Source organism: Capricornis sumatraensis, chromosome 9, assembly GCF_032405125.1.
Source record: "Capricornis sumatraensis isolate serow.1 chromosome 9, serow.2, whole genome shotgun sequence".
Taxonomy (NCBI): Eukaryota; Metazoa; Chordata; class Mammalia; order Artiodactyla; family Bovidae; genus Capricornis; species Capricornis sumatraensis.
Window position 1 is genome coordinate 20,428,858 of NC_091077.1, and position 27,160 is coordinate 20,456,017.

The 27,160-nt window shown below is 54.8% G+C and overlaps 4 protein-coding genes and 1 non-coding gene across 7 annotated transcripts; all 5 read left to right on the plus strand.

Annotated features, from left to right (window-relative positions):
- Positions 1-3,824: 3,824 nt before the first annotated feature.
- Positions 3,825-3,896, plus strand: TRNAR-GCG (transfer RNA arginine (anticodon GCG)). Its single transcript has one exon. It is a non-coding gene; the product is annotated as a tRNA-Arg (tRNA).
- A 650-nt stretch (positions 3,897-4,546) lies between these two features.
- On the plus strand, positions 4,547-13,181 carry DOHH (deoxyhypusine hydroxylase). Of its 2 annotated transcripts, none has more exons than XM_068980845.1 (5): positions 4,547-4,616; positions 7,872-8,202; positions 9,918-9,994; positions 11,368-11,608; positions 12,689-13,181. In XM_068980845.1, exons 2-5 carry the CDS (start codon positions 7,929-7,931, stop codon positions 13,006-13,008), a joined length of 912 nt encoding a protein of 303 aa, XP_068836946.1. In that variant the 5' UTR covers positions 4,547-4,616; positions 7,872-7,928; the 3' UTR covers positions 13,009-13,181. The 2 variants fall into 2 exon arrangements, with proteins under 2 accessions (XP_068836946.1, XP_068836945.1); XM_068980844.1 differs by having other exon boundaries at positions 4,555-4,616; positions 7,869-8,202.
- A 4,249-nt stretch (positions 13,182-17,430) lies between these two features.
- SMIM44 (small integral membrane protein 44) lies at positions 17,431-18,011 on the plus strand. The gene is made up of 2 exons (XM_068981014.1): positions 17,431-17,632; positions 17,773-18,011. The coding sequence occupies exons 1-2, from the start codon at positions 17,431-17,433 to the stop codon at positions 18,009-18,011; spliced, it is 441 nt and encodes a 146-aa protein (XP_068837115.1).
- A 1,510-nt stretch (positions 18,012-19,521) lies between these two features.
- On the plus strand, positions 19,522-22,826 carry LOC138086425 (small integral membrane protein 24-like). 2 transcript variants are annotated; one of them, XM_068981217.1, is made up of 4 exons: positions 19,522-19,621; positions 20,343-20,448; positions 20,707-20,772; positions 21,943-22,826. In XM_068981217.1, the coding sequence occupies exons 1-4, from the start codon at positions 19,555-19,557 to the stop codon at positions 22,106-22,108; spliced, it is 405 nt and encodes a 134-aa protein (XP_068837318.1). In that variant the 5' UTR covers positions 19,522-19,554; the 3' UTR covers positions 22,109-22,826. The 2 variants fall into 2 exon arrangements, with proteins under 2 accessions (XP_068837318.1, XP_068837319.1); XM_068981218.1 differs by having other exon boundaries at positions 19,555-19,621; positions 20,337-20,448.
- A 1,054-nt stretch (positions 22,827-23,880) lies between these two features.
- Positions 23,881-25,187, plus strand: LOC138085292 (small integral membrane protein 24-like). The gene is made up of 3 exons (XM_068979581.1): positions 23,881-23,959; positions 24,051-24,162; positions 25,067-25,187. The coding sequence occupies exons 1-3, from the start codon at positions 23,881-23,883 to the stop codon at positions 25,185-25,187; spliced, it is 312 nt and encodes a 103-aa protein (XP_068835682.1).
- Positions 25,188-27,160: the final 1,973 nt, after the last annotated feature.

Here is a 27,160-nt window from a genome sequence, read left to right on the forward strand (position 1 = left end):
AGGCAGAGGAGGAAGTTAGTGGGTTTTTTTTTTTTTTTTTGCCATTTCAAATAATGTGGAAACGAATGCTTCTTTTTTCACTTTTTTTTTTTTTACTCAGTGTCAGTGAAATTCCTCAAAATGGATTTGCAGACTCAAAGATTCCTCATTTAATAGTTAAAAACACTTTTCAAATATTTAACGTTGAAATGCTGAAACATGGAGAATAGAAATTGCCCTCCTTTTCCCCACCACCTATTTTTCAAACAGTTTATAATGAAAACTTTCAGGTACACAGAAAAATTGAAAGACTTTTACAATGAATTGTCATATGCCTACTGTCCACTTTATCAATGAACACTTTGCTATTTTTGCCCTATTCTGTATTTATCCATCCTTTTATCCATTCATCAGTATATCTCACTTTTTAAAGTGAAGTGAAGTCGTTCAGTTGTGCCCAACTCTTTGCGACCCCATGGATAGTAGCCTGCACCAACCTCCTCCGTCCATGGGATTTTCAAGGCAAGAGTACTGGAGCGGGTTGCCATTTCCTTCTCCAGGGAATCTTCCCAACCCAGGGATGGAACCCAGGTCTCTCACATTGTAGACAGATGCTTTACCGTCTGAGCCACAAGTTGTATACGTCACATCCATTAGGATGGCTACTATCAAAAACAAAATAACAGGACTTCCTGTTTGCCAAAAGTTTTACTTTCCTTTTAGGTTCAAAGGATTCCTTTAGAAAACCAACCACTTGTCAAACACACAATAAATAATTCCAATATTTAATAGAGGATTATTTGATTTAATTTCAAGATGCAGCCATTAAAAAAGGGAAATAGAGGGCTTTGCTGGTGGCTCAGTGGTAAAGAATCTGGCTGCCAATGCAGGGGACATGATTCAATCCCTGATCTTGGAAGATCCCACATGCCTCAGAGCAACTAAACCTGTCCACCATAACTCTCTAGAGCCCAGGAACTGCAGCTACTGACGCTTGTGTGCCTAGAGCTCTGCAACAGGAGAAGTCATTGCAACGAGAAGCCTGAGTACCACAACAAAGAGTAGTCCCTGCTCACTGCAACTGGAGAAAGCTCACGCAGCAACAGCAAAGACCCAGGGCAGCCAGAATTAAGAAAATAATTTTTTTTTTCAAAGAAAGGAAATAGAAACAATAGAGAAAAGTAACAGCACACACATCACCAGATTCGGCTGACCAACATCCAGACTTGAACAGCGTTAGGAAGTCCCTTGTTAACAGGATAGGTCCCAGGTGGTGCGTCCAACCAACTGGTAAGATTTCAAATTGCAGTTTCGGGCACACCCACTTCTAATCCCAGGCAGAAAATGATATCATCATCAGTTTGAGCGCAACATTTTAGCTCCAGTTTTTCTTTGAACTTTTACAATGCTGTTTGTTTCACCTCGTGAGTCATAAGACTTCTTAAACCCCAGAGGGTTGACCAGATCCTCAGAAGCTTAAGAGATTCCAGGACTCACTTCCTTTCTTATCTGAAGTGCTGTCTGGCTTGCTGTGCTTGGAGGCAGGCACAGAATCCCAGCAGTGTCTAGGCAGGTCAGATGCAGGTCAGAGGCCTGCTCCCCTGCTTCTGAAGTCTGAACAGGACTTCCTCCATTTTAATTCCCTAACACTTCCCTGGTGGTCCAGTGGTTGCAACTTTGCCTTCCAATTCAGAGGGTATGGACAATTCAGAGGGTATGGGTTTGATTCCTGAGAAAGAAAGATGCCAGATGCCTCTTAGCCAAAAAAAAGAAAAAGAAAAAGAAAGAAGAACCCAGAACATAAAATGGAAGCAATATTGTAACAAATTCAATGAAGATTTTTAAAATGGTGTACATTAAAAAAAAAAACACAGAAAATAACAAGGGTTTCTATGAGAAAGTGGAAGAATTGGAATCCTTGTTTGTCGCTGGTGGGAACATAAGATGGTGCAGCTATAGACAACAGTTCAGCAGTTCCTCAAAGAGTTAAACATAGAACTACTATATAATCCAGAAATTCCACTCTTGGGTATATGCCCAGAAGATCTGAAAATAGGGAATCAAAGAGGTATACCTCTTTGTACACCAATGTTCATAGCAGCATTATTTACAATAGCCAAAAGGTGGAAGCAATCCAAGTGTCCACTGATGGATGAATAGATAAACAAAATGTGGTCCACTCATGCAATAGGAAGGAAATTTTAAAAGGAAGGAAGTTCTGACACATGCTACAGTGTGGATGAACTCTGAGGATAACTATGCTCAGCAAAATAAAGCAGGCACAAAAGGACAAATATTGTTTGATCCCACTTGCTAAGCTTCCAAGAGTAGTCAAATTCATAGAGAGAAAATATGCTAGAGGTTACCAAGGTCTGAGGTCACTGTGAATAATGCTGTAATGAACATGGGTGTACCATTATGGAGTCCCTGCTTTCAATTCTCTCTAGGAGTGGAACTGTTGGATCACATGCAGGGGATCCTGGTTCGATTCCTGGATCAGGAAGATCTGTTGGAGAAAGGATAGGCTACCCACTCCAGTATTCTTGGGCTTCCCTGGTGGTTCAGGACAGTAAAGAATCTACCTGCAGTGTGGGAGACTTGGGTTTGATCCCTGGAGAAGGGAATGGCTACCCATTTCAGTATTCTGGCCTGGACAATTCCATGGACAGAGGAGCCTGGCAGGCTATACAGTTCATGGGGTCGCAAAGAGACAAGAGACTGACACGGCTGGGCAACTTTCACTTTTTTATGCTAATTCTATGTTTACCTTTTTGAGGAACTACTCTTTTGGCATAATCCCTTACAAGCTCTCTTTTCTTTGCAGGCAGCATCCTGGAGACAAAGCGGTAAAATGAATGAAGTGATTGAATTCCAAGTCTATTTCATATTTCAGAAGTAGAGTTAACTGGATGGTTAGCATAGGGAGGTTAATAGTGCTTGCTCCTTGGAAGAAAAGCTGTAACAAACCTAGGCAGTATATTAAAAAGCAGAGACATTACTTTACCAACAAAGGTCAGTCTAGTCAAAGCTATGGTTTTTCCAGTAGTCATGTATAGATGTGAGAGTTGGATCATAAAGAAAGCTGAGCGCCGAAGAATTGATGCGTTTGAACTGTGGTGTTGGAGAAGACTTGAGAGTCCTTGGACTGCAAGGAGATCCAACCAGTCCATCCTAAAGGAGATTAGTCCTGAATATTCATTGGAAGGACTGATGCTGAGGCTGAAGCTCCACTTCTTTGGCCAGCTGATGCAAAGAACTGACTCATTGGAAAAGACCTTGATGCTGGGAAAGACTGAAGGCAGGAGGAGAAGGGGAGAACAGAGAATGAGATGGTTGGATTGCATCACTAAATGGACATGAGTTTGAGCAAGCTCTGGGAGCTGGTGATGGACAGGGAAGCCTGGCGCCGCAGTCCATGGGGTCACAGAGTCCAGACAACTGAGCGACTGAACTCAAGTGGATGGTTTATGGTGGCTCCATTCACTTCAGGTGTCAGAAACCTTGTGCTTATCCTGATCAGAACTCTCCCAAATGCCATATGCAGTCCAGCTGCAAATCTTGTTTGTTTCACCTTCAAAATTAACTCAGCATCTGAATACTTCTCTCTCCCTCCACGGTCCCTCCTGTCTGTTTTCTTTTTTGGTGGGGAGGAGTGCCATACAGCATGTGGGATCTTAGTTCCCTAACCAGGGAGCAAACCTGTGCCCCCTGCATTGGGAGTGTGTCTTAATCACTGGACCACCAGGGAAGTCCCATAAAGTGTTTGTTAAATGAATAAATAAATGAATGAATAAATGATTAGGTCAAGTCCGTTTTTTCATTCCTTCCTGTCTAGCATTTGGGCTTCCCTGGTGGCTCAGAGGTTAAAGCGTCTGCCTGCGATGCAGGAGACCCGGGTTCGATCCCTGGGTCGGGAAGATCCCCTGGAGAAGGAAATGGCACCCCACTCCAGTACTCTTGCCTGGAAAATCCCATGGACGGAGGAGCCTGGTAGGCTGCAGTCCACGAGGTCACTAAGAGTCGGACACGACTGAGCGACTTCACTTTGACTTTTCACTTTCATGCATTGGAGAAGGGAATAGCAACCCACTCCAGTATTCTTGCCTGGAGAATCCCAGGGACGGGGAAGCCTGGTGGGCTTCCGTCTATGGGGTCGTACAGAGTCGGACACGACTGAAGCTACCTGCAGCAGCAAGCAGCAGCAGCAGCAGCATTTACCTCGTCCATTGGTCACGCCCCTGAGACTTGACCACGCCCCAGGAACACTAAGCAAGCTGCGTCGCTTGCCGACCCCACCTCTCGGCTGAATCGGGACAAACCATTTCCATTCGTCGTATCGGGTGGGGAGGCCGGAGAGAAAATCTCTTATGTGGAAAGGATGGAAGCTGCCCTTCCGTTTCCCCGAGAAGTGCCCGTAGATTCCTCCTGGTGTGTGAGTGTGAGCTATGGCCCCGTTGCTAACTCGCGCTTGCGGGCCCACTCATGCTGCGGAGCCTTAGATTGGGTCCTCCCTCGGGGCTGCGTTGGTGCCGGCCGGCCTGGTCACGTGGGCGGCAGGATGGCGGCCCCCAGCGCGCTGTAGCAGTGGGGCGGTTGGCGAAGTGTTGGTGGCAGCAGACGCGGAGCGGGCGGGTTCGGTAGGTCCTCCGATCTGGTAGCTCACTGGGGTGTTCTGGCGGCGAGGGGGACGGGGAGGACGCCTCACTGGGGTCTCGGCCCTAAGATTCTTTCGCCGGGAAGTAGAAAGGCCTCCCTTCTGAGAGGTCCCGGCGAACTATTTCGCTCCGGTTCTGCAGGCCCTGTCTCCGGGGATGCGCGCAGTGAGCAGTCAGCACGCGGGGCGCGGGGAAGGTCCCGTGTTGGGTGACCTCTTTCTCGGGGTTCTGCGAGAACCAAACTGTGAAGGATCAGGTACTGGGGGACACACGTAAACGGATCTTATTGTTCAGTCGCTCAGTTGTGTCTGACACATGCTGCCCCATGGATTGCAGCATGTCAGCCTTTCCTTCACCATCTCCCGGAGTTCGCTCAAACTCACGTCCACTGAGTCAATGATGCCATGAGACATCAGTTCCTGGGAGTCTCCTCCAAGGAGCTTTGGGGAGCCGGTCGTCGCTGGGGGGTCCTGGGAGCAGCCCCGAGTGATGCCGTGTTGGGGCGACCTACCTCTTAGCGGCAGCGGGGGCGGGGGTTTAGTTATCAGAGGTCGTTTTGTTGGGAATTCTTGGTTTAGAGGGAGCGGATTTCGGGAATTCCGAACTTCCCTTCTTCCATCCCTTACTCACTCTTCATTGAAGTCTGTCTCTGAGACACACCTTCGCAGGGGCGAGCGGATTCCCCGTGCCTTGGTTGGGGACTGATCTCTGTAACCCCACGTTCACAGCCTTGTCCCCCTTCCCACTGAAAAAATGGACCTAGAAGTATGAGTAGTGGGCGTACAGGTGGCCAGGTGTACCCCGGGACACACACACCTTACCCTCCTGAGCACAGAAGTGGACGTTGGGCTACATGCAGAAGTAACTTAACAACAGCTCTGTTTTTATCAAATGCATAGTAAGTACCAGCGGTGGTATTAAGTGCTCTGTGGGCGTAATTCCATTCGCAGCAACTCAGTGAGTTCCCTATGCCCCTTACACCCGTTTTACAGATGACACAGATTTATACTGTGTATAAGGCACTCAGTACCTGGTAGGCAGTGGATAATCAGTTTATTCAACAACACTTAAGTGCTTGCTGCTGTGGTGACGACACTGTGCTAGGCCTTGGAGACACAGCAAGAAACAAAACAGTGTTTCTCCTTTGTGTCTTGAAGGAGGCCCTGCACAGACTGGGAGTCAGGAGTCCTGACTTGGCTGTGTGACCCCAGACAGGTCACAGCTCATCTGTTGTAGAACAATGAGTCGAATCTGGATGGTCCCTAATGAGCTTGCTCACGCCTGTCTTCTGCAGTTTCTGATGGTCCCTCTTTTGTGTTTATTTATATATTCATTTATTCATTTGGCTGCGCCGAATCTTAGTTCTAGCGTAAGGGATCTAGTTCCCTGGCCAGGGTTAAAAGCCAGGCCCTGCACTGGGAGCTCAGAAACTTAGCCACCGGGCCACCAGGGAAGTCCCTGATGATCCCTGTTTTGAGTGCCACCTCCTTTGATAGTCACCTGTGCTCAGACAACTGCCCCTCCCTTATTATACCAGGTTGGCCCTCCTGACTCTGCTGGGAGCCACAGCCTGCTCGTAAGCTTCACGAAGCGTCCTCACTGGTCTGGAAGGTGAAGACCAGCCTCAGCTGCGTCCTTTCATTTTAGTCCTTCCTTTCAGCCCTGAGTTAGTGGTTTAGACCTTGACCCTGCAGCCCAGCTGCCGGGATCTCTAACTCTTCACTGGGTTCCTAGGCAAGTGCTTCACCTCTCTGTGCTTGGTGGCCCCTCCTGTAAAACACTGACGACCATGGTGCTTGTCTCAAAGGGTCATGGAGAGGATGGAGCGAGTTTAGGACTGTAAGGGCTTAGAATAGATGGCTGGCACATAGCACATCCTGTGTAAATGTCAGTTGCTATTGTTGTTATGGTCATTGTTCTTTTTAAAATTTTTTTTAAAGTTTTTTTTTATGTAGATCATTTTTAAAGTCTTTGTTGAATTTGTTACAATATTGCTTCTGTTTTATGTCTTGGTGTTTTGGCCACAAGGCATGTGGGATCTCAACTTTCCAACTAAGGGCGGAACCTGCACCCTGTGCGTTGGAAGGTGAATTTTTAACCCCGGGACAGCCAGGGTAGTCCCTTCTCTTTCTTTTTTTTTAAATTTATTATTCATTTTTTGGCTGTGCTGGGTCTTCGTTGCTGCGTGCAGGCTCTCTCTAGTTGCGGTGTGGGGGCTTCTCATTGCAGTGGCTTCTCTCGTTGTGGAACACAGGCTCTAGGGTGCTCGTGGGCTTCAGTCCGGCAGCATTCTGGCTCAACGACTGTGGCCCGCAGGCTTACCAGACCATGGATCACATCAGCATCCCTTGCATTGGCAGGCAGATTCTTAACCACTGGACCGCCAGGGAAGTCTATGGTCATTGTTCTTATCAAGGAATTGTGTGCTGGGTGTACAGGGGTGACTAGCACTCAGTCCCTTCCTTCAGAGTTTTAGCAACTGAACAACAACAGTAACGTAGGCTTTTAGCTCCCCCACCAGGGATGGAACCTGCGTCCCCTGCACTGGAAGGTGGATTCTTAACCACTAGACCACCAGGGACGTCCTCAGCAGCTCTAAACAGTAGTAACACTAATTTTCAGTTCTGTGGGTCAGGGGTCCGGGCCTGGTTTAGCTGGGTGGCTGTGGCTTTGATCGCTTGTGAGGCTGCGTGCAGACCCTGGCTGGGCTACGACATTTGAGGGCTGGACTGGGGCTGGGGGAGCTGTTCTCAAGCCGCTGCTCTCATCTGGCTGTTGGTGGGAGGCTTCAGTTTCTCCACTATGTGGGCCCCTGGAGCCACAAGGAGGAAGCCACAGGGTCCCTTATGACCCTCCCAAGTCACAGTGCCATTTCTCCCATATTCACCTGAGTCAGCCCTATTCGCTGGGGTGTGGCGTGAGGTCCACACAGTCCACAAACACCAGGAGGTGAGAGTCCCTGAAGGCCATATTGGGGATCGGTCTCCACAGCCCCTCTGGCTGCTGTGTGGCGAGCAGACCAGTGGAGGTCATTGGTGAGGCAGATAGAGGCCACAGGCCCAGAGAGAAAAGTGCCTTAGGGAAGGCCACACAGCAGGTAGGCAGGGCTGGACCCAGGCACCCAGGCTGTTCAGCAGTTTGGAAACCACCCCGCTGAGGTCCTAACTCTGAGATGAACAAGTCAGCTAGCAGCAAATGGCACCTTTAACCTGGCGTCTCGGTTTCCCCTCCCAGCAGGTTCTCAAGCTGAGAGTCCCCTGGTTTAGCCCAAGTGGGGAGGAAGGCGGCATTGCCATGGTGACGGAGCAGGAGGTGGAGGCAGTGGGGCAGACGCTGGTTGACCCCCGACAGCCCCTGCAGGCCCGCTTCCGGGCACTGTTCACACTGCGTGGGCTCGGGGGTCCAGTGGCCATCTCCTGGATCAGCCGGGCCTTTGATGATGACTCAGCCCTGCTCAAGCATGAGCTGGCCTACTGCCTGGGCCAAATGCAGGACCGGCGGGCCATCCCCGTGCTGCTGGACGTGCTGCGGGACACCCGCCAGGAGCCCATGGTGCGCCATGAGGCAGGTGAGCAGATGGGGTGCGGGCTGTACCTGGCGAGCGCTGGAAGGGGCGGGTGGTGAATGCCTTCGACTGTCTCTGCCCCATGTCTCAGCACTGCTGCTGAAGCACGGGAGCCAGGTAAATCCCAGGTAATGGATGGGTATTGCCTTGAGCCAGTCCAGCTTTATGGGCCCCGAGATGTGAATTTCATGAGTCATAAATCGTGATCCCTTTTTGGTTTTAATTTTTTGGTCGCTCCACGTGGCATGTGGCATCTTCGGTCTTTCACCAGGGATTGAACCCGCACCTGCCGCATTGGAAGCTGAGTCTTTACCACTGGACCACCGGAAGTCCCTGTCTCTTTGATTAAAAGAAAATACACAGACAATGCGGGTTTGATCCCTGGGTCGAGAAGAGCCCCTGGGGAAGGAAATGATAACCCATCCCAGTATTCTTGCCTGGAGAATCCCATGAACAGGGAGCCTGGCGGGCTACAGTCCATGGGGTTGCCAAGAGTCGGACACAACTGAGTGACTAAAAAAAAACAGTTAAAAATGGAAATACTGTTCTTTGCTCATACGAAGACAGGCAGTGGCCATAGCCAGCCAACCCAAGGTTACTCAGTCACTTCACTTACTGGACAGGTTTTTTTTTTTTTTTTTTTTTATGGCCACTCCACATGGCTTGTGGGATCTTAGTTCCTCAACCAGGGATCAAACCTGTGCCCTCTGCAGCAAAAGCATAGAGTCCTAACTGCTGGACGCCAGGGAATTCCCTGGACAAATGTTCATGGACCATCTACTGTAGGCCAGGTGCTATTCTCACAAGAGACTCAGATAGCCAGTGAGGGGCTGTGGTTCCATTTATGATTGTTCTTGGTCCTTTTGAATATTCCCTGAGATAATCTCCAGCTTTGTCAGGCTGCCTCGGACTCCTCTCAGGATCCCAACCATTGACTCCTCTGGGAGCTCTCCTTACAGAGAAATATTCGAGCCCAAACCTCAATTTCGTGTGTGTGATTTTCTGGAATACCGAGTCATGTTATGGTGCAAACGCTTACCTAAGTGTCAAGGAGGAAAATAAGCCTGGGAAGGGGTGCCAGAGGTGTTGCCTTTTTTTTTTTTTGGCCTTTCCATGGGACATGTGGGATCCTAGTTCCCTGACCAGGGATTGAACCTGCGCCCCGTGCATTTGAAACTCGGAATCTCAACCACTGAACCACCAGGGAAGTCCAGCATTACTGTTTTTAATTGCTGGACAGAGATCCGAGTGGAGTAAGGGAGTAATCTAGGTAGTTGTCTGGGGAAAGAGGTTCTGGGCAGTGCAAAGGCCCTGAGGCAGGATGGTGCCTGTCTGCTGACCCTCCTTGCCCACATCGCAGCTTAGAAACCTCCTCCAGGTTTTCGGGGCTCTCCATGATGGACTCGACTCAGTGGACTGTTCTTGGCTCTCGCCACCCATGTCCCCAAGTTGTAAGGGCACGCTTATCTGCATCTCCCCTCTGGGCCATGAGCTCTAGGGGTGTGGGCCAGTGTGGAGTCAGCCAGGTTCCAGCAAAGTCTGATTTCTGGGGAAGGGACACTCACTGGTGCAGATTCATTCAGGAATGGACTGGTCTCTGCTCCAAAACTCATGGCTGGGTGGCCCACCCACAGGACACAGGCAGGGGCGGTGAGGGGGAAGGCATCTGGGGTGTTTCCTAACCAGCCAATGTACACTCTCTGCCCTGTTCTTCTCAGGGGAGGCCCTGGGGGCCATTGGGGACCCAGAGGTCCTGGAGATCCTGAAGCAGTACTCTACTGACCCTGTTGTCGAGGTAACACATCGACACCCCCATCCCCACCCCATCTCGGGTCCAGAAACTGACCTCAGACCCTGTGTCTGGTTGCCAGGGTGACCACCTGGCCCAGGGATGCCAAGAGAGGGCTGCAGTCAGGATGGACGCCAGCCACTGCCCCTTTGGGCAAAACTGAACTCTTTGTACTTTTAAAAAAGTGAACTCTTGATTCACATGTAACACCCACCGTGCTCCACTGGTGCTGGCCCAGCCCCCACTCGCCTCTCTCCTAGCCTCCCACGGGCAGTCCCTCGATCGTGTAGATCTCCCAACCCACCCACCTCTCCACCTCCACCCAGCATCATCCAGTCTCTCCCTGCCGCTGTCCCTATTTTTTCTTTAAACAACAGCTTTATTGAGATGCGTCACATACCAGAAAACCCACTATCTGAAAGTGGTCATTTGGATGGTTTTTAGTACATCCATGGGCTTCCCTTGTGGCTCAGCTGGTAAAGAATCCACCTGCAATGTGGGAGACTTGGGTTTGAACCCTGGGTTGGGACGATCCCCTGGAGAAGGGAAAAGCTACGCACTCCAGTATTCTGGCCTGGAGAATTTAACTGGACTGTGTAGTCTGTGGCGTCTCAGAGAGTCGGACACGATTGAGCGACTTTGACTTTGACTTCGTATATGCGTAGAGTTATAAAACCATCACCACTGTCTGATTCCCAGAACAGTCCATCCCCCAAAAGGAAGCCCCATCCCCATCAGCAGTCACTCCTCCATCCCTTGCCCCAGCCCCTGACCACCAGGAACCCACTCTCTGTGTCTGGGATCTGCCTGATCCCATCAGTGGAGTCACACCCTGTGTGTCCTGCTGTGTCTGCGTCTCTCACTGAGCACCTGTTCTCAGGGTCCATCCATGTGGTAGCAGGTGTCTGGGTTTCTCTCCTTTTCAGGGCTGAGTGATGCTCCTGTGTGTGGAGGGATCACATTTACTTATCCATCATCTATTAACCTATTCCGTGCCTCAGGACTCATGGTTTGTCATCACCTTTAGGACAGCAGTCTTAAGCAGTCTGGCCTGGCCTCCTCAGGCCTGGCCTCAGGTCATGTCTGTTGCTGGCTCCCCCTGACGGTCCTGCCTCGGGGCCTTTGCTCTGGCTGATCCCACCTGATGCCTTTCTCACTGGTCACCTCGGAGTGACTCCTCCTGACCCACTGTTCCCCTGTCACTCCCTGATCACAGCAGTCCCTGCTGGTTGTTTCCAGCCTGGAAGGATCAATTAGTCCAGAGTCTGTGGGCTCTGTCCCTGCTAAATCGGGAGCCCTGGGGGCTGGAGGGGGACCTGGCATGTCCACTCCCTTCCCTTCCATCCCCAGCGGCCGCCTGTGCGCCCCTCTCCCTGCAGGTGGCTGAGACATGCCAGCTGGCTGTCCGGCGGCTGGAGTGGCTACAGCAGCAGAGTGGGGAGTCAGTGGTCCGGGGGCCCTACCTGTCTGTGGACCCGGCCCCGCCCGCTGAGGAGCGTGACCTGGGGCAGCTGCGGGAGGCGCTGCTGGACGAGGCCCTGCCACTCTTCGACCGATACCGAGCCATGTTCGCCCTGCGCGACGCTGGAGGCAAGGAGGCCGCCCTGGCGCTGGCCGAAGGTGAGGAGGGGCTTCGGGGGTCGGGGTCGGGGCCCCTTGGCTCCCGTGGCCATATTTGTCGCACAGAGCTGCATAGCATCCTGGACAGGTGCATCCTGGGGCAGATACTCTTATTACCCCCACTTCTCCATGGTGGGAGCCTAGGCCCAGAGAGGCAGAGGGACTTGTCCAAGGTTACACAGCAGTCTCAGCTGCAGAGTTTGGGTTTGACCCCAGGGGCCCCCATTACTGTTACTGGTGGCATTTTCTTCTCAGCTCTGCAGGGAGCCCTGTGCAGGTCTGAGGGGCTGTGGCTCATCCAGCAGAAAAGGAGAGGAGGGGCTTCTGGGAATCCTGGGGTCCCTTGCTCCCCTCCCCAACTCCTGAGGTGGCTGCTTCTGGTCCACAGAGTGCTCAGAGCCCCTCTGCCTTCCTGGAGCTTCCTGTCTAGCCAGGGAGATGCTGGGACATCACCACCACATGGATCCAGGGCGGGAGCACAGAGGGGGCAGGTGTGGGTTTGTCCTGGGTGGTTGCCTGGAGCAGCAGCTGCACAGTCAGGCGGGCTGGCCTCGAATCCCATGTCTGCCTCCAGAGGACATCAGATCACAGGCAGGTCACTCCTGGGTCCAAGGCTGGGGCCCTAGCAGGAGAAATCTGGCCCCTCTGTTTGGCTGTGCTGGTGAAAAGCCTGGGACTCTGCCTGTCAGGGTCACTAAGACTCTATGGAGTGTGGGGATCATGCAGGAAACGACCCAGAAGCACAAATGTATAAGACGCCTGCAGATCGCAGTGGCAGTGTGGGCACAACACGGAGCCGGGGTGCAGGGGGACAGGACGGGAAGGAGGCGGCCATGCCCAGTCTGGCCTCCGGGGAGTGGGGAGGGAGAGGCGAGTTTCCAGAGCCTGATGGGCCCACCCTGCTTCCCCAGTCCCTCTGGTGGCGTAGGGTCCCACCTCTGAACTCTGTGACTGGCGGTGGGGATGTTGGGGAGTGCTCCCAGATACGGGAAACCCCTTTCGACCCCTCTCGGTCCCTCTGTCCCCCGGTGCCCCGCCCCCTCCTCGCTCTGTGGTGACCCCAGCCTTCTTCCTCTGTAGGCCTGCGCTGCGGCAGCGCCCTCTTCCGCCATGAGATCGGCTACGTTCTGGGCCAGATGCAGCACGAGGCGGCAGTGCCCCAACTGGTGGCGGCCCTGGCGCAGCCCACTGAGAACCCCATGGTACGACACGAGTGCGCCGAGGCCCTGGGGGCCATCGCCCGGCCTGCCTGCCTGGCCGCCCTGCAAGCCCACGTGGCCGACCCTGAGCGTGTGGTGCGGGAGAGCTGCGAGGTGGCCCTGGACATGTACGAGTACGAGACGGGGTCGACCTTCCAGTATGCGGATGGGCTGGAGCGGCTGCGCTCACCCCTCTCCTAGGGCCTTCGCGGGGCGGTCTCCCTTTCGGACTCGGTGCATAAACCATGCTGGAGTGAATCGGATCTTGCTTCCCTGTCCTCTGGCCCCTTTTGCATCTTGATCGCAGGCTCCTGGGGGCCACGCTGAAGTCACTTCTGCCACTGAGTACGAGGGAAGGAGGACCGAGGGGTTGTGGGAACAAAGCTGCGTCTGGGGGAGTCAGGGGGCAGTGGCCCTGCTTCTCTAGGAATGAAAGGGCGCGGGGAAGGCACTGTGGGGAAACCCAGGCCCCCAGGGTTGGGGGTGTTGGAGCTGTCCTTTGTGGGGTGGGGTGGCCTGGAGCTAAGGGCTTAGGGAGGGCAAGTCCCAGGGACACAGCCTAGATGGACTATTAAATTATTTTTGCCAAGTGATGACTCTGAGTGTGTTGGGGGCAGCAGAGGTGAGGGATGGCAGCTCTAAAGGAACATCTTAAGTGTGGGGGACAAAGGCGTGTAGAGAGCTCAGCTCTGGCGTCTTCCCTGCCCCAGAGACTGTGTGACCAACCACAAGCCAGTGCTCATTTCACCATCAATTTCCAGGAATAAAATCTGCCCAGCCAGTTCCCCTCAAGTCAGACTCATCCTCACCCAGCCTTTATTGGAGACATAAGGGAACGGGTTTTGTGGTATGGCTAAGAGCTCGGGCTATGAGTTCCCATCCCACCTCCGTCCCCTACTTCCTCCACCTGCAGTCTCTAGCAGCCCATTTACCGCTTTGTAAAATGAGTGTTAACAAGAGAATTCATTTCATGTGTGGCACATTTTCACACCAAGAAATTCTCAATTTCTACACTGGCATCAGCTGGGTGTCTTACAACTCAGTTCAGTGCTGACACCATCTGCCCAGAGTAAGTGCAGACCTTCCAGGTTCAGGGGTCAGACCTGCAGAGTTGCCCCACTTCAGACGCTGGTCTGGTCTCGAGTCTGGACCTCCCATACTTCTGATCGACTGGTTATAATTTGGGGCTCCCACCACCCCCTCAAGTCAGGAAAACAATTTACTTACCTATTTATCATAAAGGAGGCAAATGAACAGCCAGATGAAGAGGCGCAAAGTCCAGGAGGGTCCCCAGCACAGGAGCATCTGTCCTCGTGGAGTTTGGAAGCTCTCCAAGCCCCTTCCGGTAGGGTTTTCAACATGGGCTCGGTCTGTTAAATCATTCGCCATTGGCAATTAGCTCAGTTCCCAGCTCCTCTCCCTGGGGTATACTCAGTTGTGTCTCAGTCGTACCCCACTCTGTGACCCCGTGGACTGTAGCCTGCCAGGCGCCTTTGTCCATGGAATTCTCCAGGCAAAAATACTGGAGTGGGTTGCCGTGCTCTCCTCCCAGGCATCTTGACCCAGGGATCAAACCCGGGTCTCTTGCACTGGAGGCAGATTCTTTACCATCTGAGCCACCCCGAAGCCCTCTCCCTGGGGTGGTGGAGCTGAAAGTTCCATCCCTCTATCCAAGAGTAGGTTCCCTATGCCGCTGGGGCCCCCCAACCCAAAGCTGCCCCCACACAGGTGACACAGGTGTGGTGGAAAGAGGCTGATTATGAACCACAGAGGAGGCTTCCTTCATCCCATCACTCGGGAGATCACGGGTTCTTGGGAGCTCTGAGTCAGGTGCCAGGACGCAGAACAAACAGATTTCCTGTCATCCTGCAGCGTCACTCTCGGGTGCTGGCTGCAAGCCCCCTCCCCCACTTTTCCCCAGGGCCCCAGCCCGTCTCGTCAACTTGGCCCTGTGGCATGTGGGATCTTAGTACCTTGACCAGGGGTCAAACTCATGGCCCCCACATTGCAAGGCAAATTCCCAACCTCTGGACCACCAGGGAAGTCCCTGTAATTTAAGAGCAGAAAAACAACCACCATCACACACAGTCCTGACCCCATGCCTTCCAGCTCTCGCCTCCATAAGCCCTAGGAGGTTGTCAGCCCCTTGTCAGCTGGTTTTCTCCCAAACCGGCTCCAACTAGGACTGCCCCTCAAGCCCCCAGAACTGTCCTTGCCCACAGATGACCTGTGAGTGCGTGCTAGGTCCCTTCATCGTGTCCGAGTATGTGCGACCCTATGGACTGTAGCCTTCCAGGCTTCTTTGTCCATGAGGATTCTCCAGGCAAGAACACTAGAATGGGTTGCCATGCCCTCCTCCAGGAGATCTTCCCGACCCAGGGACTGAACCCAGGTCTCCTGCAGCTCCTGCTCTGCAGGCGGATTCTCTACTGCTGAGCCACTAGGGAAGCCTACAGTGTGGCCTCCCAGTGTCCAAATCTGGTTGTCACATCACAGTCTGCACTCTCCCCCACGGGGCAGCCTCTGACCGCCCAGCCCCTCTGCTCCTGGGAATTTCTCAGGGACCCCGCCTCTGGTCCGCCTTCCTCTCCCCTTCCTATCCTTCATTGGCCCAGGGCTGGGTCCTCAAGCCCCACCCACATCCTAGCCAGGCAGCCTCATCCACTGCTCCTGCTGCTGCTGCTGCTGCTACATCACTTCAGTCGTGTCCGACTCTGTGCGACGCCATAGATGGCAGCCCACCAGGCTCCCCCGTCCCTGGGATTCTCCAGGCAAGAACACTGGAGTGGGATGCCATTTCCTTCTCCAATGCATGAAAGTGAAAAATGAAAGTGAAGTCGCTCAGTCATGTCCGACTCAGCGACCCCATGGACGGCAGCCATCCACTATTGGGGCTTAAATCCCATCTATGCTTCAATGATACCCACCGTCCTGACTCCAGCCATTGGGTGGGGGTGGGGGAACGTCCTTGGAGCTCTTGACTCAGGGTCCAGTCTGCTGCTGCTGCTGCTAAGTCGCTTCAGTCGTGTCCGACTCTGTGCGACCCCATGGACGGCAGCCCACCAGGCTCCTCCGTCCATGGGATTTGCCAGGAAAGATTACTGGAGTGGGGTGCCATTGCCTTCTCCGCAGGGTCCAGTCTGGATACCTCCAATTAGCTGATGGGGCTTCCCAAACTTAGCAGTCCTTAGACTTATTACCTCCCACAGTGGCTCCTCCTACAGGAACTGGAAACTCCTGTCATTCCAGGTGTTCAGCCTGCCAACACCAGGGTTTGATCAGTTTAAAGTCTGCCCCAGCTCTGCCTCCTCCGCCCCACTTTTCTCCCTGCACCTGGTCCAGCCTCATTATTGCCCATCTGAACCAGCGCAATCCCTCTGGCCCATCCATCCCTTGGCTCCCAACCTCACCTCCAGGATCTGTCATCCCCACAACAGCCACCGGAGGGCGCCTGTGAGCACCTGAGTGAGAGCCCACCCTCACCTCCACAGTCTGTCTTCCCCACAGCAGCCACCGGAGGGCGCCGGTAAGCACCCGAGTCTGGTCATGTCCACCAAGTCCAAGTCGGTCCTGCTGCAGGGCTTTTGCATGCAACAAACTTCTTCCCTCCGGTACTGCCGGGACTGGTTCTTTCCTCCTCTGGGTCTCTGATCAAGTATCAGCTGAACGTGACCTCGGCTTCCCTATTGCAAACTTTAACTTCCCTCCTAGCAGCCCTATGCTGCCCTCAAACCACTGAGGGCAGGGTGGTCTTCCCGCCCACCCCACCCTCAAACCACTGTTCACTTTCTCTTTTTTTAAAAAATTTAATATCATTTATTTTGGCTGCACTGGGTCTTCATTGCTACACACAGGAGCTTTCTCTAGCTGTGGTGAACAGAGGCTTTAGGACGTGTGGGCTTTGTACGTGTGGCACAGGGGTTCATTAGTTGCAGCTTGCAGGCACTAGCATGATTAGTTGCCCTGTGGCATGTAGAATCTTCCTAGACCAGGGACTGAACCTGCGTCCCCTGCATTTGCCGGAGGATTCGTAACGACTGGACCACCAGGGCCGCCCCACTGTTCCCTTTCTAACACAATACAGTCGTTACTCTAAGGTTATGCTTTTCTCAGAGCCTGTCTCACTATGTGCACGCACGCATGCATGCTAAGTCACTTCAGTCACGTCTGACTATAGCCTGCCAGGCTCCTCTGTCCATGGGGTTCTCCAGGCAAGAATACTAGAGTGGGTTGCCATGCCCTCCTCCCCGGGGGATCTTCCCAACCCAGGATGGAACTCACATCTCCTGGATCTCCTGCAGTGCAGGTGGATTCTTTACCACTGAGTCACTTGGGAAACCCCCTATCTCCCCATCTTGACCATCAGCTCCAGGAGGGTAGGGATTTTCCCAGAAGAGGGAGCAACCTGTGCCAAGGCCCTGTGGGGGGTGATGGATGTGCACGGTAGCACCTGGCAGTGGCTGTTGCTGAGCAAGGGAGGGGGGCAGTGGGCGGAAGTGGTTTGCAATGTGATCACCCAGGCAGATGGTGGCCACAGGCGAGCCCCAATCCTCTTACCCAAAGCTCCTTAATACTTCCGCCAGGCAGGTCACCTCCGGGCCTCTCCTGCTCCGGGTGGCTGTCATGCCGGGGCTGGAAGCCGAGGAGGGGATGGACAACTGGAGCCCAGCCCCGCCACTCTATGAGGAGTACCGCCCGCCACCGCTGGATGCCATCCGCCTGCCCAGGGGCGTGCTGTACCTGCTGCTGGCTGCGTTCCTGGTGGTGGCCGTGGCTTATGCCATTGTGGGCCATCTCATCAAGGACCTTGCCCACGATCTGGCTGGTGAGCCACTCTCCACCTCACCTGGCGTGGGCTAGTGCAGGATCACGGAGGGAGGGAGGTCCCAAGGGTCTCCCATAGCCAGGGAAGAGGGCAGAAGGTGGCCATGCCTGGGGATGCTCCTCATCACCTTCCTGTCGCAGACTGGGCTTTTGGCCCGAAGCCGGATCAGGAGGACGCCCCCCGGGAGCTGCCTGAGAGCCCCGAGGGCGAAGACCTGGAAGAGCTGGACCTGCAGCTGGCTCTGGCCTGGCGGGGCGAGGAGGACGCGGGTGGGGGTGGTGAGGGGGCCCCTGCAGAAGCCCCCGACCGGGCCCCCCGCCGCCCCTCCATTGCCTTCAAAGATCCGCCAGTCTGGAGCTCCTTTTGGAAGCTGGGCTGAGTTGGGCCCTGCCCTGGGGCCGAGGAGGCTGGCTCCAACCCCTTTGGCAGTTTTATTAATATAAAGCGGACTCATGCCCATCAGAGCCTTTTCTCCACTGATCTGCGCTGTCTTGACAGAGAAAACATGGTCTTTCTTGGCTGGCAGGCTCCAGTGGTTGGACACTGTTTTGTTTGCATGCTCTGGCTTCCCCCATTCTGCCAGAGCCTAACCCAGTCCAGTTTCCACCAAGCCCTGGGCAACCTGTAAACCAAAAACACTAAGGAGATTAAAAAAAAAAAAATCTCACAACAATAGCGGCCAACCCTTAGCTAGAGTTGTGGGATGCTAAGCAAGCTCTTTCTGTATTTTATTTCATTCAGTCCTCCAAGGTGGGACTTATCCACCCATTTATCAGATGGGAAAACAGAGGCATGCAGCCCAGACGTGACTTGGTTGGAGTGGAGAGAATTTTTTGCGGAATGAGGCCAGCCCAGCCAGCAACCTGCCTGGGGAAGCAGAGGCGTGCCCCCTGGGCTCCTCCATCTCCAGGTCCTCTCAGCTAGATTATGGGGTGGTCTGTCTCTGGGGGTCCTGACTTCCTAACTAGCCTGAGGCTAGGGGCCTACTTCCCTCCCGAGCTTTGCATGGGGCGGAGCACACAGTACGGACTTCAAGTGTGCCTGATGGGCTGGGCTGACTGGGCTTGCCTTGGCCTCCACTCAGTGGTCCTCATGCACCGCGGCCATGGTCAGAGTTCAGGAAGGGAGGGGGCAGTGATGCTGGAGGCCTGGAGGAGGGCCAGGCCTCCCCACCCCAGTCTTCCTGCCATGTGCCTGGGCCGTGGCTGTCCCATGGCAGCTGTGGGGTAGGGTCCCCCTTCTGCCAGGCAGGGCCATCTATCTAATCAACTTAGTGATCAAGGTTGACACCCAGGACAGCTTGGGGCCTGAGTCATCAGCTGCTCCGGGGCCCCATTCTCCAGGGTTTGAAGGTGGACGGCGGCCCCTCCCTTCTTGCTCCTTGTGCTCTCCCTGGAGTTGGCTGTGGGTGCCCCGGGGTCAGGGAGCCACAATGAAGCAGTATAAGCTGGTGACGAGAGAGACCTTGTTCACATCCTAGTGCTGGCTGTTTCTGCCCAGCCTGGCACTCCTGGCCTCCCTGTAAAATGCAGGTGGCAAAAGTCTGTGGTGTGTGCAGAGAAAGAAATGTAATGAGGTGTAAAAGCACTGAGTCAGGAAGCAATGTCAGGGCCATCTCAGCTCGGCTCCTGTGGGGCGAGCCTGGGGGCCCCGCAGGCTGGCTGTCCAGGGGTGGGACGCAGAGCAGAGGGGCTGGACTCCCGAGTTAATAGTTACAACCAGGTCCAGAGTCTGCCCTCCTGGAAGGCGGGGGAGAAGGTGTGGGATGCCAACCAGGTGGGGCAAAGGGAGGGGCCCTCACTCGGGGCCTGCCCCCCCCCCCAGACCCGCCTGCCCGCTTATCAGGAGCTGGGCAGGGCCTCCCCTGACCCTGACGGGGGAACTGCACACTCCAGCACCCCGGCTGCTGGCTCCTCTGCACGATGGGGACCTTAGGGGTCCTGCTTCTGCTCATGGGTCTGCTCCTGTCGCCAGCTGAGGCCCAGAAGGGTAAGGCTCTGACCTCTGGTTTGGGGGGTGGGAGGAGGGGTTGGGGGATGGGCTCGGACATGGGCTCACCCCCTCCCCACTTGATGAGAAACCAAGGACCCTGAGAAGAGAGGGGACAGGCAGAAGAGAAGGGAGGCCCCCTCCCCAACTCTCCCACTCCCTCGGGGCTTCCCACCCCATCTCTGAGGCACTTCCCTGCAGTCCGGTGTTGAGGACTCTGCTTTCTCACTGCCCAAGGCCTGGGTTCAACCCCTGGTCGAGGGACTAAGAGCCCACAAGCTGCGGTGTTGCCGAAACAAGCAAACAAATTAAAAGGACTCCCCTGGCAGTCCTGGGGTTAGGGCCCCACACTTCCACTGCCCGGGACGCGGGTTCCGTCCTGGTTGGGGAACTAGGTCGCCCATGCTAATGTCTGAGCATCTCCTGCACTCTTCTTTCCCTGTCCTCTTGGGGGCCCCCAGCTTCCCCTCGTGCTTCCCTGGTGGCTCAGATGGTAAGGAATCCACCTGCAATGCAGGGAGACCTGGGATTGAGCCTTGGATTGGGAAGATCCCCCGGAGGAGGGCGTGGCAACCCCCTCCAGTATTCTTGCCACAGACAGAGGGGAGCCTGGCGGGCTACAGTCCATGGGGTTGCCCAGAGTCGGACACAGCTGAGGAACTAACACTCCACTTTCCACCCTTCCCGTTTCTGAGTCCCCACTGCCCCCGCCTCCCCACAGAGCGCCATCTGAAGCCCTGGCTGGTGGGCCTGGCTGCGGTCGTGGGGTTCCTGTTCATTGTCTTCGTTCTCATGTTGGCCAACCGCCTCTGGTGCTCCAAAGCGAGGTGGGAGCCCCATTCCTCACCCCTTCCCCTCCCACTCCCCAAGTGCTGGGCACCTCCTCCCACTTCATGACCCTCTCTGGTCCCTTTCCTTGTCTCCCCATTCCCTGCCCCCCTTGCACCCACAGCCCAGGACAGTCATGCAGTTCCCCCCACCAGCTCTTGCTTCCTGGAGTTCCTTCAATCTGGGGGAGACTGAGGCTGCCTCCACTTCCTGCCCTTTATCCATCCCCACCCCTCCGACTCCCATCTCTTCTGCAGAGCTGAGGATGAAGAGCAGCCCTCATTCAGGATGCATCCCAACCCATATGAGGAGGTGGATCTGAGGTACTGCTGCGTGAGCATGAGAGCGTGTGGTCAGTGGGTCTGTATGAGGCGCCTCTCAGGGACAGGAGGGGTGGGTGTGCACTGATGACCTCTTTCTGTCCTGGAACACCTCAAGCACACTCTGGTCCCAGGGCCTTAGCACCTACTGTTTGTTCTGATTTGTACAACTTTGCCCATATCGTCTGGCTGGCTCTGTCTCTCCTCCAGTCCCTGTTCAGATGGTTCCTCCCCACAGAAGCCCAATCTGACGAACAGCCTTCCTGATGCTCTCTCTGACACAGCCCTGCATCTTTGCACATATTGCCAACTGAAATTATCTAAGTCATTTACCGGTTTCTGAACAGAACTTAGCTTTGGTTCAGGCTGTGTCCCCAGGGCTCTGCCCAGGGCCTGGCATGCGGTAGGCACTTACTAAATGCCTGTTGAACAAGATGGTGGTGTGGGATAGTGCAGGGACTGTGTGCAAGCGTGTGATTTGGTGTGGGTGACTCTCCTGGATTCAGCGTCTCCCATGATCCTGTTTCCAGATGTGACTCTGGTGAGAGCTCAGGGCTGGAGGCTCTTATGGAGCAAGCACCCCAACTTTGGGCAAAGGTTTGGGGACAGGAGTAGGAGCTGGGAGCTGGGAGGAGACTATCCTGGCTGAAAGATTCTCAGCTGAGCCCAAGATGCCTGAGGGAGGGGTCTGGGCTGGACTATGTTTAGACCCAGCTCAGCCACAGTAAAGTGTGATTCCTGCTCTCAGGATGTGCTGGAGGCTCCAGGTCCAATAAGTGCTCCTAATTCATAGTTTGCTCCCTGCCAGGTTCATTCCTTCCCCATCCATCTGTTTACACTCCCACCCACAAATCCTCCCATCCATTCTCCCATCTATCCATCCACCCATCATCCATTCTCCCATCCATCCCCCCATCCAGCTATCCACTCATCCATTCTCCCATCCATCCATTCTGCTATCCATCCATCCATTCTTCCAATGAACAACTGAACCTTAGTTCTGCCTTTGTGAAATGGAAATCACAAGGCTGCCTTGTAGGGGCTGTTTTGAAGATGCAGTGAAGACTTTTTGTAAAGCATTGGGACAGGTAAAGGCCTGGCACAGGTGAGGGTCTGTTAAGTGGGAATGACTCTGGTTTGTTACCAAGGTTTGGGGTCTTTGTGTCCTTACAGAAAAGAAGACAAGAAGGGGAAGGCAGAGAAGGAGGAAAAGGCTGAGGAGAAAAAAGCTGGGAAGGGGGAAAAGGCCAAGAATAAAGGAAAGAGAAACTTCGGGCTGGAGCTAGAGGAAAATGAGGAGCGCAGGGACTACGAGAAAGTCAAGAACACGGCCATGTGAAGATTCAGTCACCTCCTCCAAGCAGCCTGCCAGAGATGCCCCTTCCACACCCTAGAAGCAATGAACTGAACCTGAAGCCACTGTGGTGACTCCATCTGAGGTTGAGAGTACAGCGCCCTGAATGAAGAGTCTTGGAACCCTGCCCACTCCCCACCAAGGAGGGCTCTTCATGTGTTATGCAGTCTGTATTGTTAGGATTTGTTCTGTCTGGTGATTCTTGTTGCACTCAGAGATCATCCCTGGTTCCCGAGAAACCCCCAACCCCCACAGTCTCACTGCTCCACCCGCTTCTCCCCACTGCCTGACATCTATTGGCCAAGACCTCCTCCCTCCCGTTCAGCTTCAGGACCAGTATAGGCCAGGGACTGCCTCTTGGGGGAGAGCCTTTCAGAAGGGCTTCCGTTGTCCCTGGGGACTCAGTTTCCCCAGGAGGAGACAGTTTTGGGGGCTGGGAGCAACGCCTGGGCAGCTGTGGGAGACCAAACTCCACCGTGCCCAGGTGCTGGGCAGATCAGATGCTCCCCTTGCAATCTCGATCCTGCTGTCCTGAACCCTGAACTTTGAGCCCGAGGGCTGTCTCCTGGGAAAGCCTTGCTCCCCCCACCCCCGGCTTTTTGGCTCATGTGATTCCATTTCCAGAAACTGGGTCTTGACGGGTGGGGTGCCTCTGGGTGCACCATCTTGGGAGGGGACAAGCCTCCTCAGCTCTCCTAACTTTCTTCAGGCCCTGGACCTTGCCCTGGTTGTTAACCATTTCCTAATGAGAACTTTGATAAAGGCTGGTGTTTATCATTTTATTTATTGATTGGCTGTGCTGGGTCTCCGTTGCTGCGCAGGTTTTTCTCTAGCTGTGGCCAGCGGGGGCTCCTCTCTTGTTGTGCAGGCTTCTCGTTGCGTTGGCTTCTCTGGTTGCGGAGCAGGCTTCAGTAGTTGCAAAGGGCTCCCTTGTGGAGCCAGTAGCTGGGGCGGTAGCCCAAAAGGCGGGGAGCTTCTGAGACTATCCCAGGATCGGCCACCAGGGGGCAGAAAAGTCGTAAATAAAAATATATAATAATCTCCCTAAAAGATGCTTCCGCTGAACGCCTAGCATCCTTAAGGTCTCAGTCTCAGTCGGTTTGCAGTTCGTCCCATTTTCCAGCTGAAAATACTGAGACTTAGAAAGAAGGACGCCACCAGCCCAGGTCTCACTGGCCGTTGTTGGCAGCGCTGGGATGGAAGCCTAGGCTGCCCAGGGGGCGGGCACATGCAGGGGCTGGCTAAGGTCAGATTTGGAGGTTCATGTCCTAGGACGGGAGAGGGTTAGGGTAGAGGGTGTTCCTAGCTGGGAGAACTGTGTTCCTCTGGGATGCTGTGTGGCCCCAGGGAAGTGGCCTAACTTCTCTGAGCCTCGAGTTGGCTCCACTTTTGCAATGTGAGGACAAGAGTTCTGACCACCAGAGTGTGAGACTTGATGGAGGTGCTGGGACTTCAGAGCCAGTGCAATGCCTGGTGGTCAGGAAATGAGTTTCCCACCCTTCTCGAGCCGCCCCTACTGTGGCTCTGACCGTGGAGAGTGAGGGTCAGGATGGGCCTCAGGGAGACAGGGACAAGGAAGCTCAGGACCCTGAGTCCCTCCCCATGGTGCCCGGAATTCAGGGAGGGGACCCCACCTCCTACTTCCTGGGGCCCCGGCCACACCCTGCCCTGGGGTGCGCTGAGCAGGCCACTTCCTTCTCCCTCCGGGGCTGCAACCCCAGAATCTGCTCGATAGGGGCGAGGACAGAGGGCACAGGATGGGTAGATTCTGGAAGACCCCCGGTCAACTCTCTCTTCTCGCAGCTCTGATCCCAAGGCTGGTGGAGGCCCAACCCCGTAAGGCCTTGGGAGGGAGTAGGGGTAGGGTAGGGAAGAGAGTCCCAACCTGGAGGCCCCGACGCTGACCCAGCCCTGCTCCCGCCCGCAGTGGCCCAGCGGAAGGCGTGGCTGGTGGGGCTGGGGGCTGCGCTGGCCTTCCTCTTCCTCATCTTTGTCCTTACCTTGGTCTACGCCGTCTGGTGCCGGGAGTCCCCTGACAGGTGGGTTCTCACCCTCTGAGCCCCTCCCTATCATTTACTCTTTAACATCTCAGCTGCGTCCCTCTCTGAGTCCCACCCCTCTAAGCTCCTCCCCTACCGGCCCCCTCCCCTCTCTGAGTCCTGCCCCTCTAAGACCCTCCTCGCGCCAAGCCTCTCCCCTCCAAGCCCCTCCCCTCTAAGTCCCTCCCCTCTAGGAGCCCCTTCCCTCTCGAGCATCCTCCAAGACTGGGCAGGACCAGCGGGGTAATTCTCTGATTCTGAGAGGCCCCCAGGGGGACCTCACAGGACCTCACTGACTTCGCTCCTGACTACCCACCTGCAAAACGAGGGTGGCTTCCTCACAGAGATACCCCATCCCTAGGATGTGTTTCAATAGGGCGGTCTATAAAGTATCACCCCCATGCCAACACCACCCATTTATGCATCCACCTGTCCATTATCCATCCATCATCCCCCCTGACCTGTCTCCCACCTTTTCTCTCTCCTTCCCTCCCTCTATCATCCATCTCTCTTATCTGTCCATCCATCCATCCACCCACCTTCCCACCCCCCATCCATGCGTCCATTCATTCATCTATCCACACACTCATTAATCCATCCACCCATCCGTCGCTCAAGCCCTTCATCTCTCTGCCGGTCCACTCACCCACAGTTCTGAAACCCAGGAAGCCAAAGAGGCCAGAAATTAAGAGCTCAGTTTTGGCTCATACAGTTCGCGATCCTGAACTTCCTTCATGTTCTAAGGGGGCCAGTGTCCTAAGCTGCCTGAGTCTCATCCGCTTCTGTGTCATGGGAATAGTAAGGGTGCCTGTAGGACTCAGAGCTTCTGGGAGAATTGTCAGAGGCCTGGAGCACTGTCTGTCCTTATTAACTCGGATTATCGGGGCTCTTCTGGTCTCCACAGCAGTGAAGAGAAGGAAGAGGAGACTGTGAGAAAGGAGAAGGGAGAGGACGACTGGGGGCTGGAACTGGAGGAGACAGAGGGGCCTCCAAACCATGAAGCAATGGCAAGTTCCTCCACATGAAGTCTTCCCACTCATCTCCTCCAGGCAGTCCTCCAGGGATGCCCCAATGTCTTCTCCACACCCTGTCAGCAAAGGACCTGGTCCTGGGGCCAGTAAGATGACTCTCTGGGATTCAGAGTTCTCAGAACCCGCTCTAAATCCCTCTCAGAGCGCTCTCTGTGTGTTACCTGGTGGTCCCGTACCCCTTCCCAAGCTTGGTCTCCACCTGATGATCCTTCTTGAGCTTGGAGGGTGCCTCTGGAGGAGTCGCCCACATCCCCCCAATAACCTCCTCCCCCCCATTGTCTCATGTCTCTTTGCCCAGTCCATCGCAAGCATCTTTTTACCCAGCACCTGATTTCTTTTCCCGCCTCCAATTTCTGTCAGGTTTCGATTTCATCAGAGAAGGCAGGTCCTCTTGTTGCCCGGGTGTAAGCTTTTTCAAGAGCTTTCTTCGAGTCCCAGTCCGTCTCCTGGCTGCTGTTCGCTGTCCCTGGCTCAGCGCGCAGGGCCGTTTTGGGGGAGATGAGGCTTCTCCTACCCTATGCTGAGTTTCAGCACTCTGTCCTGCACGCTAGCACTCCCAGGGGGTGGGGTGAGGGTGCAGGACTGGGAGTAGGGGGACGACACAGGATCTTCCTGTCCTGCACTCCTGGTGGGGAGGCTCCATAGAGGAGAAGGAGCTGGAGTCCTCATTTCTTTGCTGTGTATCCCGGAGCAAGTAACTTAACCTCTCTGTGCCCAAGAATCTAGTTCTGTGAAAGGAAAGAATAAATCCTTCTTAAGTTGTCATGAGGAACTGAATGAAATACTGTCTACAAAACTCCGGAGCGCAGGACCCAGCACCCTAAAGGCATCTAACAAGTATCAGCTTTCTGTATGCTGAAATGGTGAGGATGGGGGTGGGGGCAAATGAGCCTGCTGCCTCAGACTTGGGGGATCCTGAAGGTCAGAGGGTGTGTTTTCAGACAGTTCTGGGAGCGTAGTTTTCAGTCCTCCAGTTTCCTCCAGGCGAGGCCCGGCGCTTCCGCGTGGGTGGCCGTGCGGAGGGTGGGGCGGGAAGGGAGAAGGGAGGTGCTCTCTGGGCTCCTCCCTTTCCGCAGGGGCGGGACTTCCCTACTAGGAGGTGTCTGGGGGCATTTCGGGGGAGTTTTTTGGTTGTCGCAAGCCTTCCCCTTTTATGGCATTTAGTGGGGAGTCAGTGCTGGGACAGCCCTTTCAAAGCCCCCAAATTGTTTTACCCCAGAGGCCAATGGATGAAGAAGACTCGGCTTTCCTTGAGATTAAAGGCCAGATTGAGTCCCCCCACCCCGGCTGAGCCTCGACCCTGGGATGAACCTCCAGCCTCCGGCTGAAGCCTCCATCCCAGCTGAACCCCTACCAAGTTGAGCCTCACCCGAGATGAGAGCCCCATCCCGCAAAAGAAGCTCCTTCTAGATCCCCTCTTCCCTTCTTGCCGCCCCCCACCCTTCCTCCCAAGCGGGACTGTGGGGTTGGGGGTCAGCTGACTCCTCCACCCGGGACCTGGTTCCTGGATCCAGGTCCTAGGTCTGACCACAAGGGGGCGCCAGAACCTCTTCGCGGAGCGCAGAAGCGACCATCCCTTCTGGGAATGCAGCAGGGGCGCGTCCACCCGGGGGTCCTGGGATCCCTCATCCCTGCCTCACGAGTGTTCTGCGCCTGTTACCGGGTGGCGAGGTGGGCTGCGTCCCTGGGTGTCCGCGTCGGCGCACCGTACCTGAGTCCCCTCTCCGCTCATCTTGCCGTCTTTCTGTGCCTCAGTTTCCCCATCAGTGAAAAGAGAGAAACGTCCCTCCCCGGAGTGCGGGGTGGCGTGTGGGTAAGATGGAAGGAGCCTGGGCAGCCTGGGAGCTTTGACTGCATGTCTTGGGGTCTCTGGGGGACTGCTAGGGGGTAGGATGAAGGACCCCCCCCCCCAAGAAGGGGGAGTGGCTGCCCCTCACAGGCATGACAAGCTTCTCTGATGGCTCAGA